General features: G+C 32.1%; 1 protein-coding gene across 1 annotated transcript; it reads left to right on the top strand.

The window, feature by feature from the left end:
* The first annotated feature begins 461 nt into the window (after nucleotides 1–461).
* LOC145006001 (benzoate carboxyl methyltransferase-like) lies at nucleotides 462–2,252 on the top strand. The gene is made up of 4 exons (XM_078965100.1): nucleotides 462–653; nucleotides 762–1,172; nucleotides 1,295–1,552; nucleotides 1,694–2,252. Exons 1-4 carry the CDS (start codon nucleotides 579–581, stop codon nucleotides 2,063–2,065), a joined length of 1,116 nt encoding a protein of 371 aa, XP_078821226.1. The 5' UTR covers nucleotides 462–578; the 3' UTR covers nucleotides 2,066–2,252.
* The last annotated feature ends 10,391 nt before the right edge of the window (nucleotides 2,253–12,643 follow it).

Here is a 12,643-nt window from a genome sequence, read left to right as displayed (position 1 = left end):
ATCGATGGCTACAAAGTCCTATGGTTGTCAAATAAAAAACACAATTCAATCCTACGGTTGTCAAATCGAAAACAAAATATTCAAGATTTTACCACGACTTATTCGGTTATTCTTTCAAATAATAATACCCCAATAAAAAAAGTGGGTCTTTTTGGTTTTTGGTAAACGTTAAATCCTTATATTATAATCTCTATTCATACATGGAAGGGAGACCGTTCCATAATGGCAACTAAAACGTTAAGTTTTTTATGGACTCGTTCTCTCATAGTCTGAATTCTGATTGGCGGATGCATGGAAACTTAGGCACATGTACAACAATATATAAAACTACTAATATCATTATCCAAAAAAGTCTTTGGGTTGCGAATAGTCAATTCCATTTTAGAATACTTCAGTAAAATATAATTAAATAATATTCAATTTCATAGGTTATCACTAGAAACTATCATAATCGAAAATAGTAATAACTAAAGATAAATGAAAAGAGTTTGAGATAAACAGATCACTTGTGGAAGCCTATAAATGAAGGCCGCTAACATCAGAACAAATTAAGGCAAAGGAAACATATATATCTAGTCATGGAAGTAGAAAAGACACTTCGCATGAATGTTGGCCATGGAGAATCAAGCTACGCAAGCAACTCATTGATTCAGGTCTCTCTTACACGTACTCGATCTCATTAAATACACATACAATATCATATATATATATATATCAAATGCGTCTTTAAAGTTGGAAATTGGAATCAAATAATTTTTCAGGAAAGTGTGATACGGAAAAGTGAGACTGTTTTACAAGATACAATCAAGGGAATGGTTAAAACTGAAGCGGCCTTCAGCAAAAGTTTCGTGCTAGCAGATATAGGATGCGGGCCTGGCACAAATACACTTTTGCTTGCATCTATGGTTATCGATATCGTCCTTGAGCTGCGTAAAGAAAATAATCATAAAGCACCACAATTTCAAGTCTGCTTAAATGATCTTTTTGGAAATGATTTCAATTCCATTTTCCAATTGCTACCCAACTTTTATGCGAAACTTAAGAAGGAGAAGGGAGAAAACATTGGCTCTTGTTTTGTTTCAGCTAATCCCGGTTCCTTTTATGGTAGACTCTTTCCAGATGAAAGCTTACACCTTGTTCACTCCTCTTGGGCTGTTCATTGGCTTTCTCAGGTTTGAATATACATATTTGCAAAATCAATATGTGAAAAAATATGCATATAGTTAAATGTTCAAACTATCTTTTTTATGCAAATTAATTATTCATAGTGATCACTTGGACATTTAATTTATAGATACCTGAAGGCATTGAAAACAACAAAGATAATATATACATGGCGACATCAAGTCCTCCCAATGTGTTCGAAGCATATGAAAAGCAATTTCAAACCGACTTTATAAAGTTTCTACAAATGCGATCCAAGGAATTAGTGCATGGTGGGTGCATGGTTTTAACATTTCTTGGTCGTAGCAGTGTTGATCCAACCACCAATGAAAATGGTGGTCGTATTCTTGAGCTACTATCACAATCACTACTCGATATGGTTAAAGAGGTATATATATATATATATATATATATATATATATATATATATATATATATATATATATATATATATATATATATAAGGTTCTTCGCTTGAAAATTTTGGTTTGTGTACGAAAGTAACCATATATGCTTTTAAAAATTATAGGGAAAAGTTCAAGAATCAGATTTACACTCATTCAATATCCCAAATTATACTCCATGCGAGGATGAAGTTAGTAAAGCTGTTCACAATGAGGGATCATTTTCTCTTGATACCTATAATGTTTTTCAAGGTAACTGGGATCCAAGGGATACAGACTTTACAAATGTGAAGGATTCAGATGAGAAGAGCCACATCCATGCGAAAAACTGCACAACTGCTCTGAGAACTGTTTATGAATCGTTGTTGACATCTCATTTCGGAAATTTATTAAATATTGATGTGCTATTTCAGAAGTTGACAATGAAAGTGGCCGAAGATCTAGCAAACAAAAAAATCAGACACCTTAACATAGTCATTTCATTGACTAGAAAATGAGATATTCATGTGTTCAAATCAAATAAGTGTATTGGTTGTTTTAAACTTTGCGTTATTGAGATTGTTGGTATGTTATATTCTGTTGTAATTGTTGTGTATTGGCCTTTTGTAAACGTCTAGCCCGTTATCTTGTTGTATTTTGTCTATATATTACTCCATCTTATTTGTTCAATGGTTTTTAGTTTCATTGTTCTATTTCTTGGATTTTTGACAATACGTTATCGTGTTTTACATTGGATACTAAGATTGAGAAGTCAAGGAAACAGTCGATGGAAAGGAAGAATATGACATAGAAGATTCAATGTGTTAAATGATAACTTTATCATATTGCTCAAATATCTTTTAAAAAATTCAGATGTTGAAACTTTTGTTGTGATTTTGTTACTTAACTGAATGATGTAAGTTTTATGGCTTCCAAATCTGTATCAACATAAATTTTGTCCAACCTGAAACACATTTATGAAACTACAATGATTTAATAAACATATAAATAAAAGTATATTGCACCCATTATATGGTTGTATGCAATAAATAGCAATCTACTTCCATTTATTCTTTATATTATAGCATTTTTACTTTATTGTATGTGTGTGTAGAAAGAGTAAATGAAAAAAAAAAAAAAATAACAACATGCTTCGCAAGTCTATAGCAACAAAACCTTGATGTTAACCCAAACAAAAAAAAATATTAAACTTGGTTCTTATGTGTGTATGTGTATATAGGTGGTGTTCCAAGTTTAAGAGGTTGGATTGTTTTGTATCTCCACATTCTTTTTTCTAGACTCTATTTTTGAAGAAAACAGAGGATTAGAAGAAGCATGCGAATGTGAGTCAACATCAAGGTCATTTGAGTCAACACTGCATATAAAGAGAAATTAAATTACAATGCTAAAATAAACAGAAATGGAAAATAACATGAATATTTAAGGGAACAAGATGTGTTGGAGTATAAGTTCAGTTAAGTAACACCCTCTTTGTTTCAATATCCACATATGTCTGGACAGGTCCTATTTTACCGACATACCCTGCTGCTGTTGGTTAACTCCCAAGGGCAAAATCGTCATTAATCATTGGTGCTACACCCTACCATACCAATTGCACTTCTGCTCAAGAGTAGACAATTAATTTTTTTCCAGACTTTTGTAGTTTTAGTGCCTAGTTTTGCCTAATTTGGCAAAATTACAGTGGCGAGTCTAGAATAGAAAACCACGTGGTTCCCTAACCGCGTTCAATCATGTTGATTCGAATAAAAAATTAGGTTTAATCGGGTCGGTTCAACCAGAAAATAACTATTTTAACATATATAAAAATTGGTGTTGAAAGGATCAAGCCCAGATCGGTATTTCTTTTAAACAAAAAATAACTAAAACAAGCTTATACTTTGAGTAAATCAGTCAAAATCATGCCTAAACAAGTTTCTAGTGTGGAAATGTGAAAGAGAAAACATCTATTCATAAAGGAAACATATTCACTACTTTGTTCTTGGAGTGGATGTGAAACTTTTTCATGCCATTGAATATCATATTTCTTATATCGTGTATAGTTTATATATTTTTTTTCTTCCTTTTTACCAAACACATTTAAGTAGGTCATACAAAATATTTAAGGTAAGTCCTAAATATATTTTATATATAACTTATTGTAAAAAAATTAAATTTAGGTGGGTCAAGTGACCCACCTTGACACACTATAGCCTCATCACGGCAAAATTATAAACCATAACGAAGAAGATCAAGCTTCTATTCATGAAGGTGGGAGCAGACTAATGTAATCAGCTGCAAACTCTTCAACATTCTTAACTAACACATCTTTTGGGCTACACTCAATTTCTACCCTTGATTACCCAAAATCTTGTCAGTATCTTCTTCTCCAATGAGTAGCAAATATATCTTGGATACTCGACCACCTCTTTTAATGGCTTTTGCGTAGTGTTTTCTAAAAACTCATATTTTGGCCTCAAAACCTCTTTTAAATGATGAAAACTTTTTACCATAAATGCAATTTCCCTCTTTGAAAGCAATCGATATAAACGCATCCGAAAATCTCCATTATAGTCTCATTATTTTATCCTAATTTACGAATTAGTCCTAAACTAAAATTTGTTTATGGAAAAAACATGAATTATTGATAAAAGTTGACGATTTGCTCTTTTTTTTTTTTTTTTTCAATTTACCGGTTTCATTGTTGATATAAATGCCTAGTCATTAAATGAGTTGAGGAAATGTTCATTAAAGTATCATTATTTTACCATAATTTACGAATAAATCCCAAACTAAAATTTGTTTATATTTTGACCCATTTTCTCTTTATAACACACATTTTACCGGTTACATTGAATGAGTTGATGAATATGATGAATTATGTAAAATTAGATATACAATTTGAAAGTTCTTATAAACTTCAAAAATAATTTAGTTACTAGTTTATGTAATTATTGTAGTCTTAGTTCGATGCATTTCATATTCCAAATAATGTACTAATGCAGCAGAATATGGAGTTTTACTGTAAATGTAGCATTATATAACCTAATATATCACATGGGCTATTTTTATATAATTGTTTGTGAACCATTTATATAGAAGAAAATTCTGCACATGGACCTATTTTGTAAAATTTATTGCAACAGATAAACTTTCATAAGAATGACTTATTTTGTGCAGGGTAAACTGTAAATTTCACATAAACGTATTCAACCCACTGCAATCGATTGTTGTACTTCTCCATCGATGACGCGATTGGCATCTCCTACATCGTTACTTTCTTTTCTCGTCTCCTCTCTATCTCTGTGAAACGATTTCTGATTCACAGTCAGAGCATCCACAATGGTGAGTTCAATGAGAGAGTTGAATGAGGTGGTAAGTCTATGTGTCATTCAATGGATGAAACTCAACCATTGTGAGATGCCACCTTAGCATTCAATAGATTTGGAGTTCAATGGTCATTGAACTCTTCAATGGGAAAAAGGAAAGTTTTAATCCTTAAATATTTACTATAAATTATATTTTGTAACATTTTGTTGAACTTTGTAGAGTTCAATGCATTGTAGAGAAAACAATAATAGAGTTGTATGAATTTTAGAATGATGATGTGGCAATCAATTAAACTCTATGGAGTTCAATGCATTGTGGATGCCCCCACTTTCCAACTCGATTTAAGTTTTAGCTTAATAACTCTATTGCAAATCTTTCTTAGTTCAGTTTGCTACTAATATCATGAAATTACTCAGTTGTTCGATGAGTAAATAGGGACATAAAAGCATCGATGCAACTCTAATATTTCCTTTTTCGTCCTTTTTGCATTTGTATTTATCTTAATTGTTCTTTTTTTTTTTTTTTTTTTTCTTCTATAGACTGTAACCAGGTTGAGCATATTAGGTTATTTCCTAGTGACTATCGATAAGGTTAGTATTTGGGGTTAAATGCTAATTAAGTTTTGCTATTTCCTACTTTATTCAACAAAACGACACTCTGATTACATCTGATTTTGCTTTCTCTATTATTAAACTAGGAAACAGAATGAACTTGCAATGTGATTATGTTTTGTGCGTCTAATGATGGATTGTAAGTTTTAAACTTTATTCTAAGAACAACTTATTTTGCTCCATATTCATATTAATTGTAGCCTTTGGTAGTTTATTGCTATTGTTTTTGGTTGGAACAATAATCGAAATGAAGAAGTGAATCAAAGTTTGATTAAGAATCCTAAAATAGAGTAAAGTACTTTGTTCTTGATTTGCCTGTGCAAAAATTACGAGTGTTTGGCTTTGTTGATTGTGAAAGAAATTGTACAATGTGTGGGTGTTGTTGATTATTTGAATATTTTGAAGAATCAAAACCTATATTTTGTTGCAAGACAAGAGGCTGTTGATTGGATTTCAAAGGTTTGTTTGATCCTTTTTCAAGATTTTTTTTGGTTAATTTAGGTTTGATTTGTTCTTGCTTATTTTTTTTCTAAAAAGAAATTATTTGTTAATACCATGTTGTATTTGAAAAAATTGAAGTAGGATGCTATAATAAACAAATGCACATGATATGATTCGAATATGGTTCTAAAAGGAAGGTCATGAGTGATGAAGGAGCTGAAGAGCGTAAGTAGAAAGAAAAGAAAAACCGAGAGTATGAAGTGCACAATTTTCTTCTTTTGTTTCTTTAATAAGAAAGAAAATATGAAATAACAACGTGCTTTCATGTTTTTTTATAGCATCTTACTTCCTTTTGTTCCTATTGAAGCATTATGTTTTTGAAAAATCTACCAATTATAGCAATGTCATAAAAAATGCAAAGGATTTTTCGCTCCTATAATTGGATAAATTTTCAAAGTATAATGCCCTAATAAGATAAACAATATCAATGTTCATTTTAATGTTGTCCCATTTAATATATCTTTTGTCCGATTAGGTTTGGTAATTGGTTGGAATGGAATCATATAATAGGGTTCGTAATTGGTTGCTAAATAAGGCTGGAATGTAATCATGGAGATGAGAATACAAATTTTCATGAAACAAAAGAATATATTATGCTTTCGTAGTGAAATGCATATGATTTTTTAAAGCACGGAAATAATAATGAAAATATGTGATATGTCGGTACCTTCATCAACCTTGTATCTATCCCGCATGACTCCTCCTCTCTAACATTAATCATCAAAAAATTCGATAAATACTTCCAGAAAATCAAATATTTTAGAATAATGTTATTTATAAATTAAAGTCAAAATATGATTACTTTAGGTTTGATATCAAAATCTGACTAGTTTAGATTGGATATAATCATATAACCAGATTTGCTCAAGAATAAAAAATAATATTTGTTTAAAACGGGTTAAATGTGTTATTTTAGGAATGAAAAAAAGACATGGGTTACTATCATGGTTTGATGCAATTTTTAACTTCCGTATATCATAAAAAATGATAATAACAATATATACATGTATATTTTTCAACTTGTTATTCTATCTCGACTCCTTTCTTTCTATGGAAATATGCAAAAAAAAAAAAAAAAAAAAAAAAGACCTTAAAGTTTGATTTAATTAACGCAAAAGTCATTCTTGATTTTATTTTATTTTTTAATTATTTATTTATTTTTTACAATTAAGCCAAAAAAAAACAAGTAAATACTGATAACCCTTATACCTGCTTAATGTTGGTTTTCAAGAACCAATTGTAAACAAACAACGAGTGATGACTTTTTCGTTAAAATGGTTAAAGTTTATGGATTTTTCTGATGATTTTTCTTTTTATATATATACTAAATTAATTTGAAGAAAACTCATATTTATTTATTAAAAAACACAATAATGATAATTTATATATCATTTTTGGATTTTTTTTTTTGTATCATAACTAAAATCATAAACATAACCATCTATATCCTAGACCACATGTTATTTCATTGTTGAATTTTCAAGTCTTGAGTTAAAATGTTTACTATAAAATTACAGTCTACCAAAAAATCTCTCACAATCGAACGACACCTCAAAAAAATGAAGGTTTACTGGAGGTTATTATTCCCAAATAGAGCTTCATTATACATACTATGTGATTTAGAAGCACACTTCTTACAACAAATCAACAAAAGTTCTATTAATTGTATTTAGCATGTGTTTTTATAACTATTGTTGAACAACTTAAACTTAATTTGATCACTTTGCAAAAATGAAAACTCCTTCCATTATCATTTTTTACACATAAGTTACTTTTTTTACACACGGAAATTTAACAATAAGTGGAGCATGTGGCTGAAAAACATGCTCCATACAATAAATCAATAAAGTTTTCTTAAATTATATCTTTATGATTGTAGTCATCATATATAGTTTAAGAGGACTTTGTTGTTTTGTCGCATGAATCGTGTTTCTAAGCCACATGCTACATTCATTGTTTGACTATTCAAGGGGCTTAGGTGAAAAAAAAAAGTGAATTCTTAACGTTTGGACCTTGTAATAATTCTTAGTAGATAAAAAAGTTTCTGTTTTTTTGAAGTGATCAAATTAAGTTTAAGTTGTTCTACAACATATAACTTAAATGCTCATAGGGTTAAATAAGTTGCAAAGAATATTATAAGAGCTACAATAGTTATAAAAAAACATGCTAAAAATGACATATAGTTATGATATTTATTGAAGAGAATCACAAAAAAAAAAAAACTCAAAAATGATATATAAATTATCATAGTTTTTTAATAAATAAAAATGAACTTTTTAATGAAAAGAATGTAGATTGTATCATTTATTTGAGTTTTTTTTAATAAATAAATATGAGTTTTCATCAAATTATTTAATATATATAAAGAAAATTTTCTAGAAAAGTTTTTAACCTTTAACCCTATTAAAGGAAAAGTCATCTTTGATTATTTATAATTTGGTCATGGAAACCAGCATTAACCGGATACAAGAGTTATTTTGCAAGTGTTTACTTGTTTTTTGACATTTAATTGCTAAAAAAAAAGGTTTACGGATAGCTTTTGCGTTACCAAAGCTAAACTTCAAGGATTTTTTTTTTGTTTTTGTTTTTATTTATTTATTTATTTATTTATTTATTTATTTTTGCAGATTTCTTATCTTTCTAACATTAATCATTTTTATATTTGATACATACTTTTAAAAAGAAGGATAATTTCACAATATATATATATATATATATATATATATATATATATATATATATATATATATATATATATATATTAGTGTTATTTACAAATCAAAATTACATGTTTTTACTTTAGATTTGATACAATCACATAATCAGAATACCAATAAGTATAAAAAATAATATTTGTTTAAAACAAATTAAATGTGTTTTTTTAGGAATGAAAAAGACATGGGTTACTATCATGGTTTTGGTGCAATTCTCAAGAATGGTCATAATCCCACCTCCTTTATTTTATTTTATTTTTTTTTTACTTTATTTTATTTTATTTTCTTATTTTTTTTAAACGACAAATTTATTATACTCCTACACTACTCCTAATTCTCCACCTATGTTCCTCACGGGACTTGAACCTTCGACTTCTAGGAGGAAGAGCAACACCGGATACCGCTGGGCTAGAAGCCCTTTGGTAGAATAGTGGTAGAATAGTACCCTGCCCACGTCATGTATTTGAAGAAATAAAAAAGTGGGACTTTTTGGTTTTTATAACTAGGGCCTTCGAAACATGTTTTTTGAAAAGTCGTCGGGTCTGGTTCAAGGTGTTTTTATCTGACCGGCCCATTTTTTGTAGAACAAAACTCACCTTATGTTACACTTGTTTGATAAAATTTAACAGATAATAGAATGAAAGACAGTCACAAACTTGTTTAATCCCATGGATCAACCCACAAACATCAAATTTAGTTATGATGGGGAAGCCATGAGGTGTGATTGCACCGTGCGATTCAAGAAGAGTTAAGCAAAACTCTTAATAAATTAGGAATAACCGAAACCCTAGAGGTAATTAGAGACAACCCTTCTTGACGAAGTTGAGCTTCTCCATTTCCCGATTTTGAATGAGCAAAAAACGGCTAAAATATTTTTTGAACTAGCACATCATTGACCTACAAGTTTCGCAAATATTTAGGCGGAGAATTAATAGGATGTAAGGAGTGGTGCCATCGAAACCGCACTCCCTTTATTGACACATAAACGTCACATCATTTTTTACCACAAAAATTGTGGTTCCTAGTCACACCCAAGGAGTGGTGCCATACTTTATTTTAAAAAAAAAATTAAAAATTTTAATTTTCTCCCACCTAATCACAAAACGGTCAAATTCTACCAATCCAATCACAAAACATAGCTATTTTTTTACTACACTGCGGTCTAAACCGCACCCAGGAGGCGGTGTTTGCTGCCTAGGTGGCGAAACCACACTCCCTCAAGTCTTATATAATAATTTACTAGTTGTGACATCCATGTATTACATGGATTAATATATATATATATATATATATATATATATATATATATATATATATATATATATATATATATATATATAGGTAAAAATATTTGAGAACTTTGAATTTATAAGAAAATAAGAAAAATAATGAATTATTATAACTAAAATGTTTTCAATATTCTAATTTTTAAAAAATAATTTAAATGAATAAATAAAATAAACTAATGAGCTTTAATTTGAGAATTTTAAAGATAAAAGGTAACTTAAACATCCCAAAAATACAGTCTGAAAATTTCGTTTTAAATCATTAATAAAACCATAATAATCATTTGACATATAAAAGTTATAAGTTGTGTATCTCAAAAATATCATAACATTGGTTAAATATATCAGAGTATAAACATCCAAGGTTGAACAAATGGTTTGTGCATTGCAATCATCCCGAACTCCTCTTTTGAAAACCAAAGTACCTAAAACCAAAACTGAAAACTGTAAGCAGGAAACTTAGTGAGTCTCCCCAATCTACCACATACCATACTCATGTCACACAAACATATCGTGGGCCCCGCCCTGCTACATCGGGCCCCTCCCGACGTCGAGCAAAGATCGGTATACACATGATCATATCAACAATTACATAAACATAATCACATAATCATAAGCATATAAACATCACATTGGGCCTTGCCCGCTACATCCGGCCCGTGCCCGACATCCGACCGCATCGGGCATCGGGCCCTGCCTGGCATCGGACCAAAGTCCAGTATACATATAACATACCATCAAGCATATAATATACACATACCATAAACATAACTTGGGCCTAGCCCACTATATCAGGCCCCGCCTGACATCGAACAAAGTTCGGTATATATAAGCTTATCAACATATACATATAGACATAAATAAATAGCATAAACATATAAACACTCCTCAGGCCCTGCCCGACATCGGATCGGAATCTAAAAACATACTAACATTCCTCGAGAACCGCCCCGGCATCGAACCGAAGTCCGAAAACATACAAATACAAATACATGCAAGAATCACAAATACATCAAGCTTAAACATTCCTCGGGACCACCCCGACATCGGATTGAAACCCGGAAAAACATATAAACTTACATCGGGCCCGCCCGACATCAGACCGTAGTCCGAAACTACTATTAACTAAACGGGTCGGCCTTGGTGCCTTAGACCTGTTCCTACTGGAAGAGGACTCACCTCACACTGCTGAAGTCCCGCGGACAAAACCCTAGCTGCTGGATGACAGATTCCCAATCTGTCAATATCAAAATAACACCTAATTAATAATTGGGTTCCAACACATATCCATAAATCCATGCTTGGGGTAAAAGACTACTTTACCCCTAACTTAGCTTGATGTAAGCCCAAGGCCCAATCCAAAGGCCCAAAAGTCAAACTATAAATCAAAGCCTAATATATGGCCTAATTTTCCAAATTGGGCCCAAACCTCTTCATGGTCTTACCCTAAGGCCCAACTATTTAGTCCAGTCCAAACAATTGGCATTGCTAATGTCCCAATATCTCGTAATCATAAAGGCCCAATTATGGCCCACTTATGGCCCAATCTTCCAAATTGGGCCCAAACCCCTTACATGGGCCTTACCCTAAGCCCATTAAATTATTCTAGTCCATTTGCTTGCTCTTGGATGGTCCATTATTATCCCAATCACCAAAGTCGAATAGGAAGCCCAACTCAAAGCCCAAGTGAAATTAGGGTTTCACATCAAATGACAATTAGGGTTAAGTGTTTCTCACTTAAACCATTAAGGACTTAATCCATTAAGTCCATCACTCTACTAGATAAATCATATGGTGTTATTGGGTGTAATTCACAATTCCATTCCAATGGCCCAAATGTGAGTCCCAATAAGTCCAAGGCCCATAAATCTAATATTAGGGTTTTCTAAACTCTAATTAGGGTTTCCCGCCCAATCATAGCCCAATAGGCCTAAAACTAAATCTTTAAGCCTATTAGGGTTTCATTAGGTCAATTAGGGTTTCACTAGGCCCATTAGGGTTTCACTAGTCGGGCACCACCCACTACCACCTCAGGTAGTGGTGGTCAATGGCAGCTCGTGGCGGCAGCCACCACCTTACGGTGGTGGTTATTGTTCTTTTCATTATTCTTTTTGCTAATTACAATTACAATGATTTAATCCAAAAATAAACACACACACTAACTAACATAAACACACACACACACACAACCACCCTAGTGGTGGCCGACAGTGACACATGGTGGCAGCCACCACCTCACGGTGGTAGTGGTGGCTTTATTGGTTTTCTGGCTATACCAAACACACCCAACACATGCTAACAATGGAAGTGCAACCACACACCTACAACTGAAACACATCCCCAAAACATGTCTCCTGCTCGAGAATTCACACGACCACCTACCTCACGGTTGTGTACGGAGGTCCGACAGCAACAGTAGCAACCCAACGGCGGCCACAACAACATTCACGATGTCATCCACCACCTCACAATGGTGGTGGTGGTCTTTCTTGATCCTATGCTTAGTACACGTCTGCACACTCACAAATAGCCTACAATGGATGACAGGGCACGAACGGCGGCAATGACTGCGCCTACAGCCGGCGTCGTTGACGATAGTTCTTCTTTAACGAGATCGGCAACAGGAGCTTGACTAGGCAGCGGGCATGGCTGAAACA

This window comes from Lactuca saligna, chromosome 7, assembly GCF_052625555.1.
Source record: "Lactuca saligna cultivar CGN05327 chromosome 7, ASM5262555v1, whole genome shotgun sequence".
Classification (NCBI taxonomy): domain Eukaryota; kingdom Viridiplantae; phylum Streptophyta; class Magnoliopsida; order Asterales; family Asteraceae; genus Lactuca; species Lactuca saligna.
Note: the sequence above shows the minus strand (reverse complement) of the source record. Positions and strands in the feature narration are given on the sequence as shown.

Excerpts from the sequence above, each read along its gene's own strand:
- LOC145006001 (XM_078965100.1), top strand. The coding sequence starts at position 579 with ATGGAAGTAGAAAAGACACTTCGCATGAATGTTGGCCATGGAGAATCA. Across the intron at positions 654-761 it reads CAAGCAACTCATTGATTCAG|GAAAGTGTGATACGGAAAAG; the intron begins GTCTCTCTTACA and ends ATAATTTTTCAG. Across the intron at positions 1,173-1,294 it reads CTGTTCATTGGCTTTCTCAG|ATACCTGAAGGCATTGAAAA; the intron begins GTTTGAATATAC and ends TTTAATTTATAG.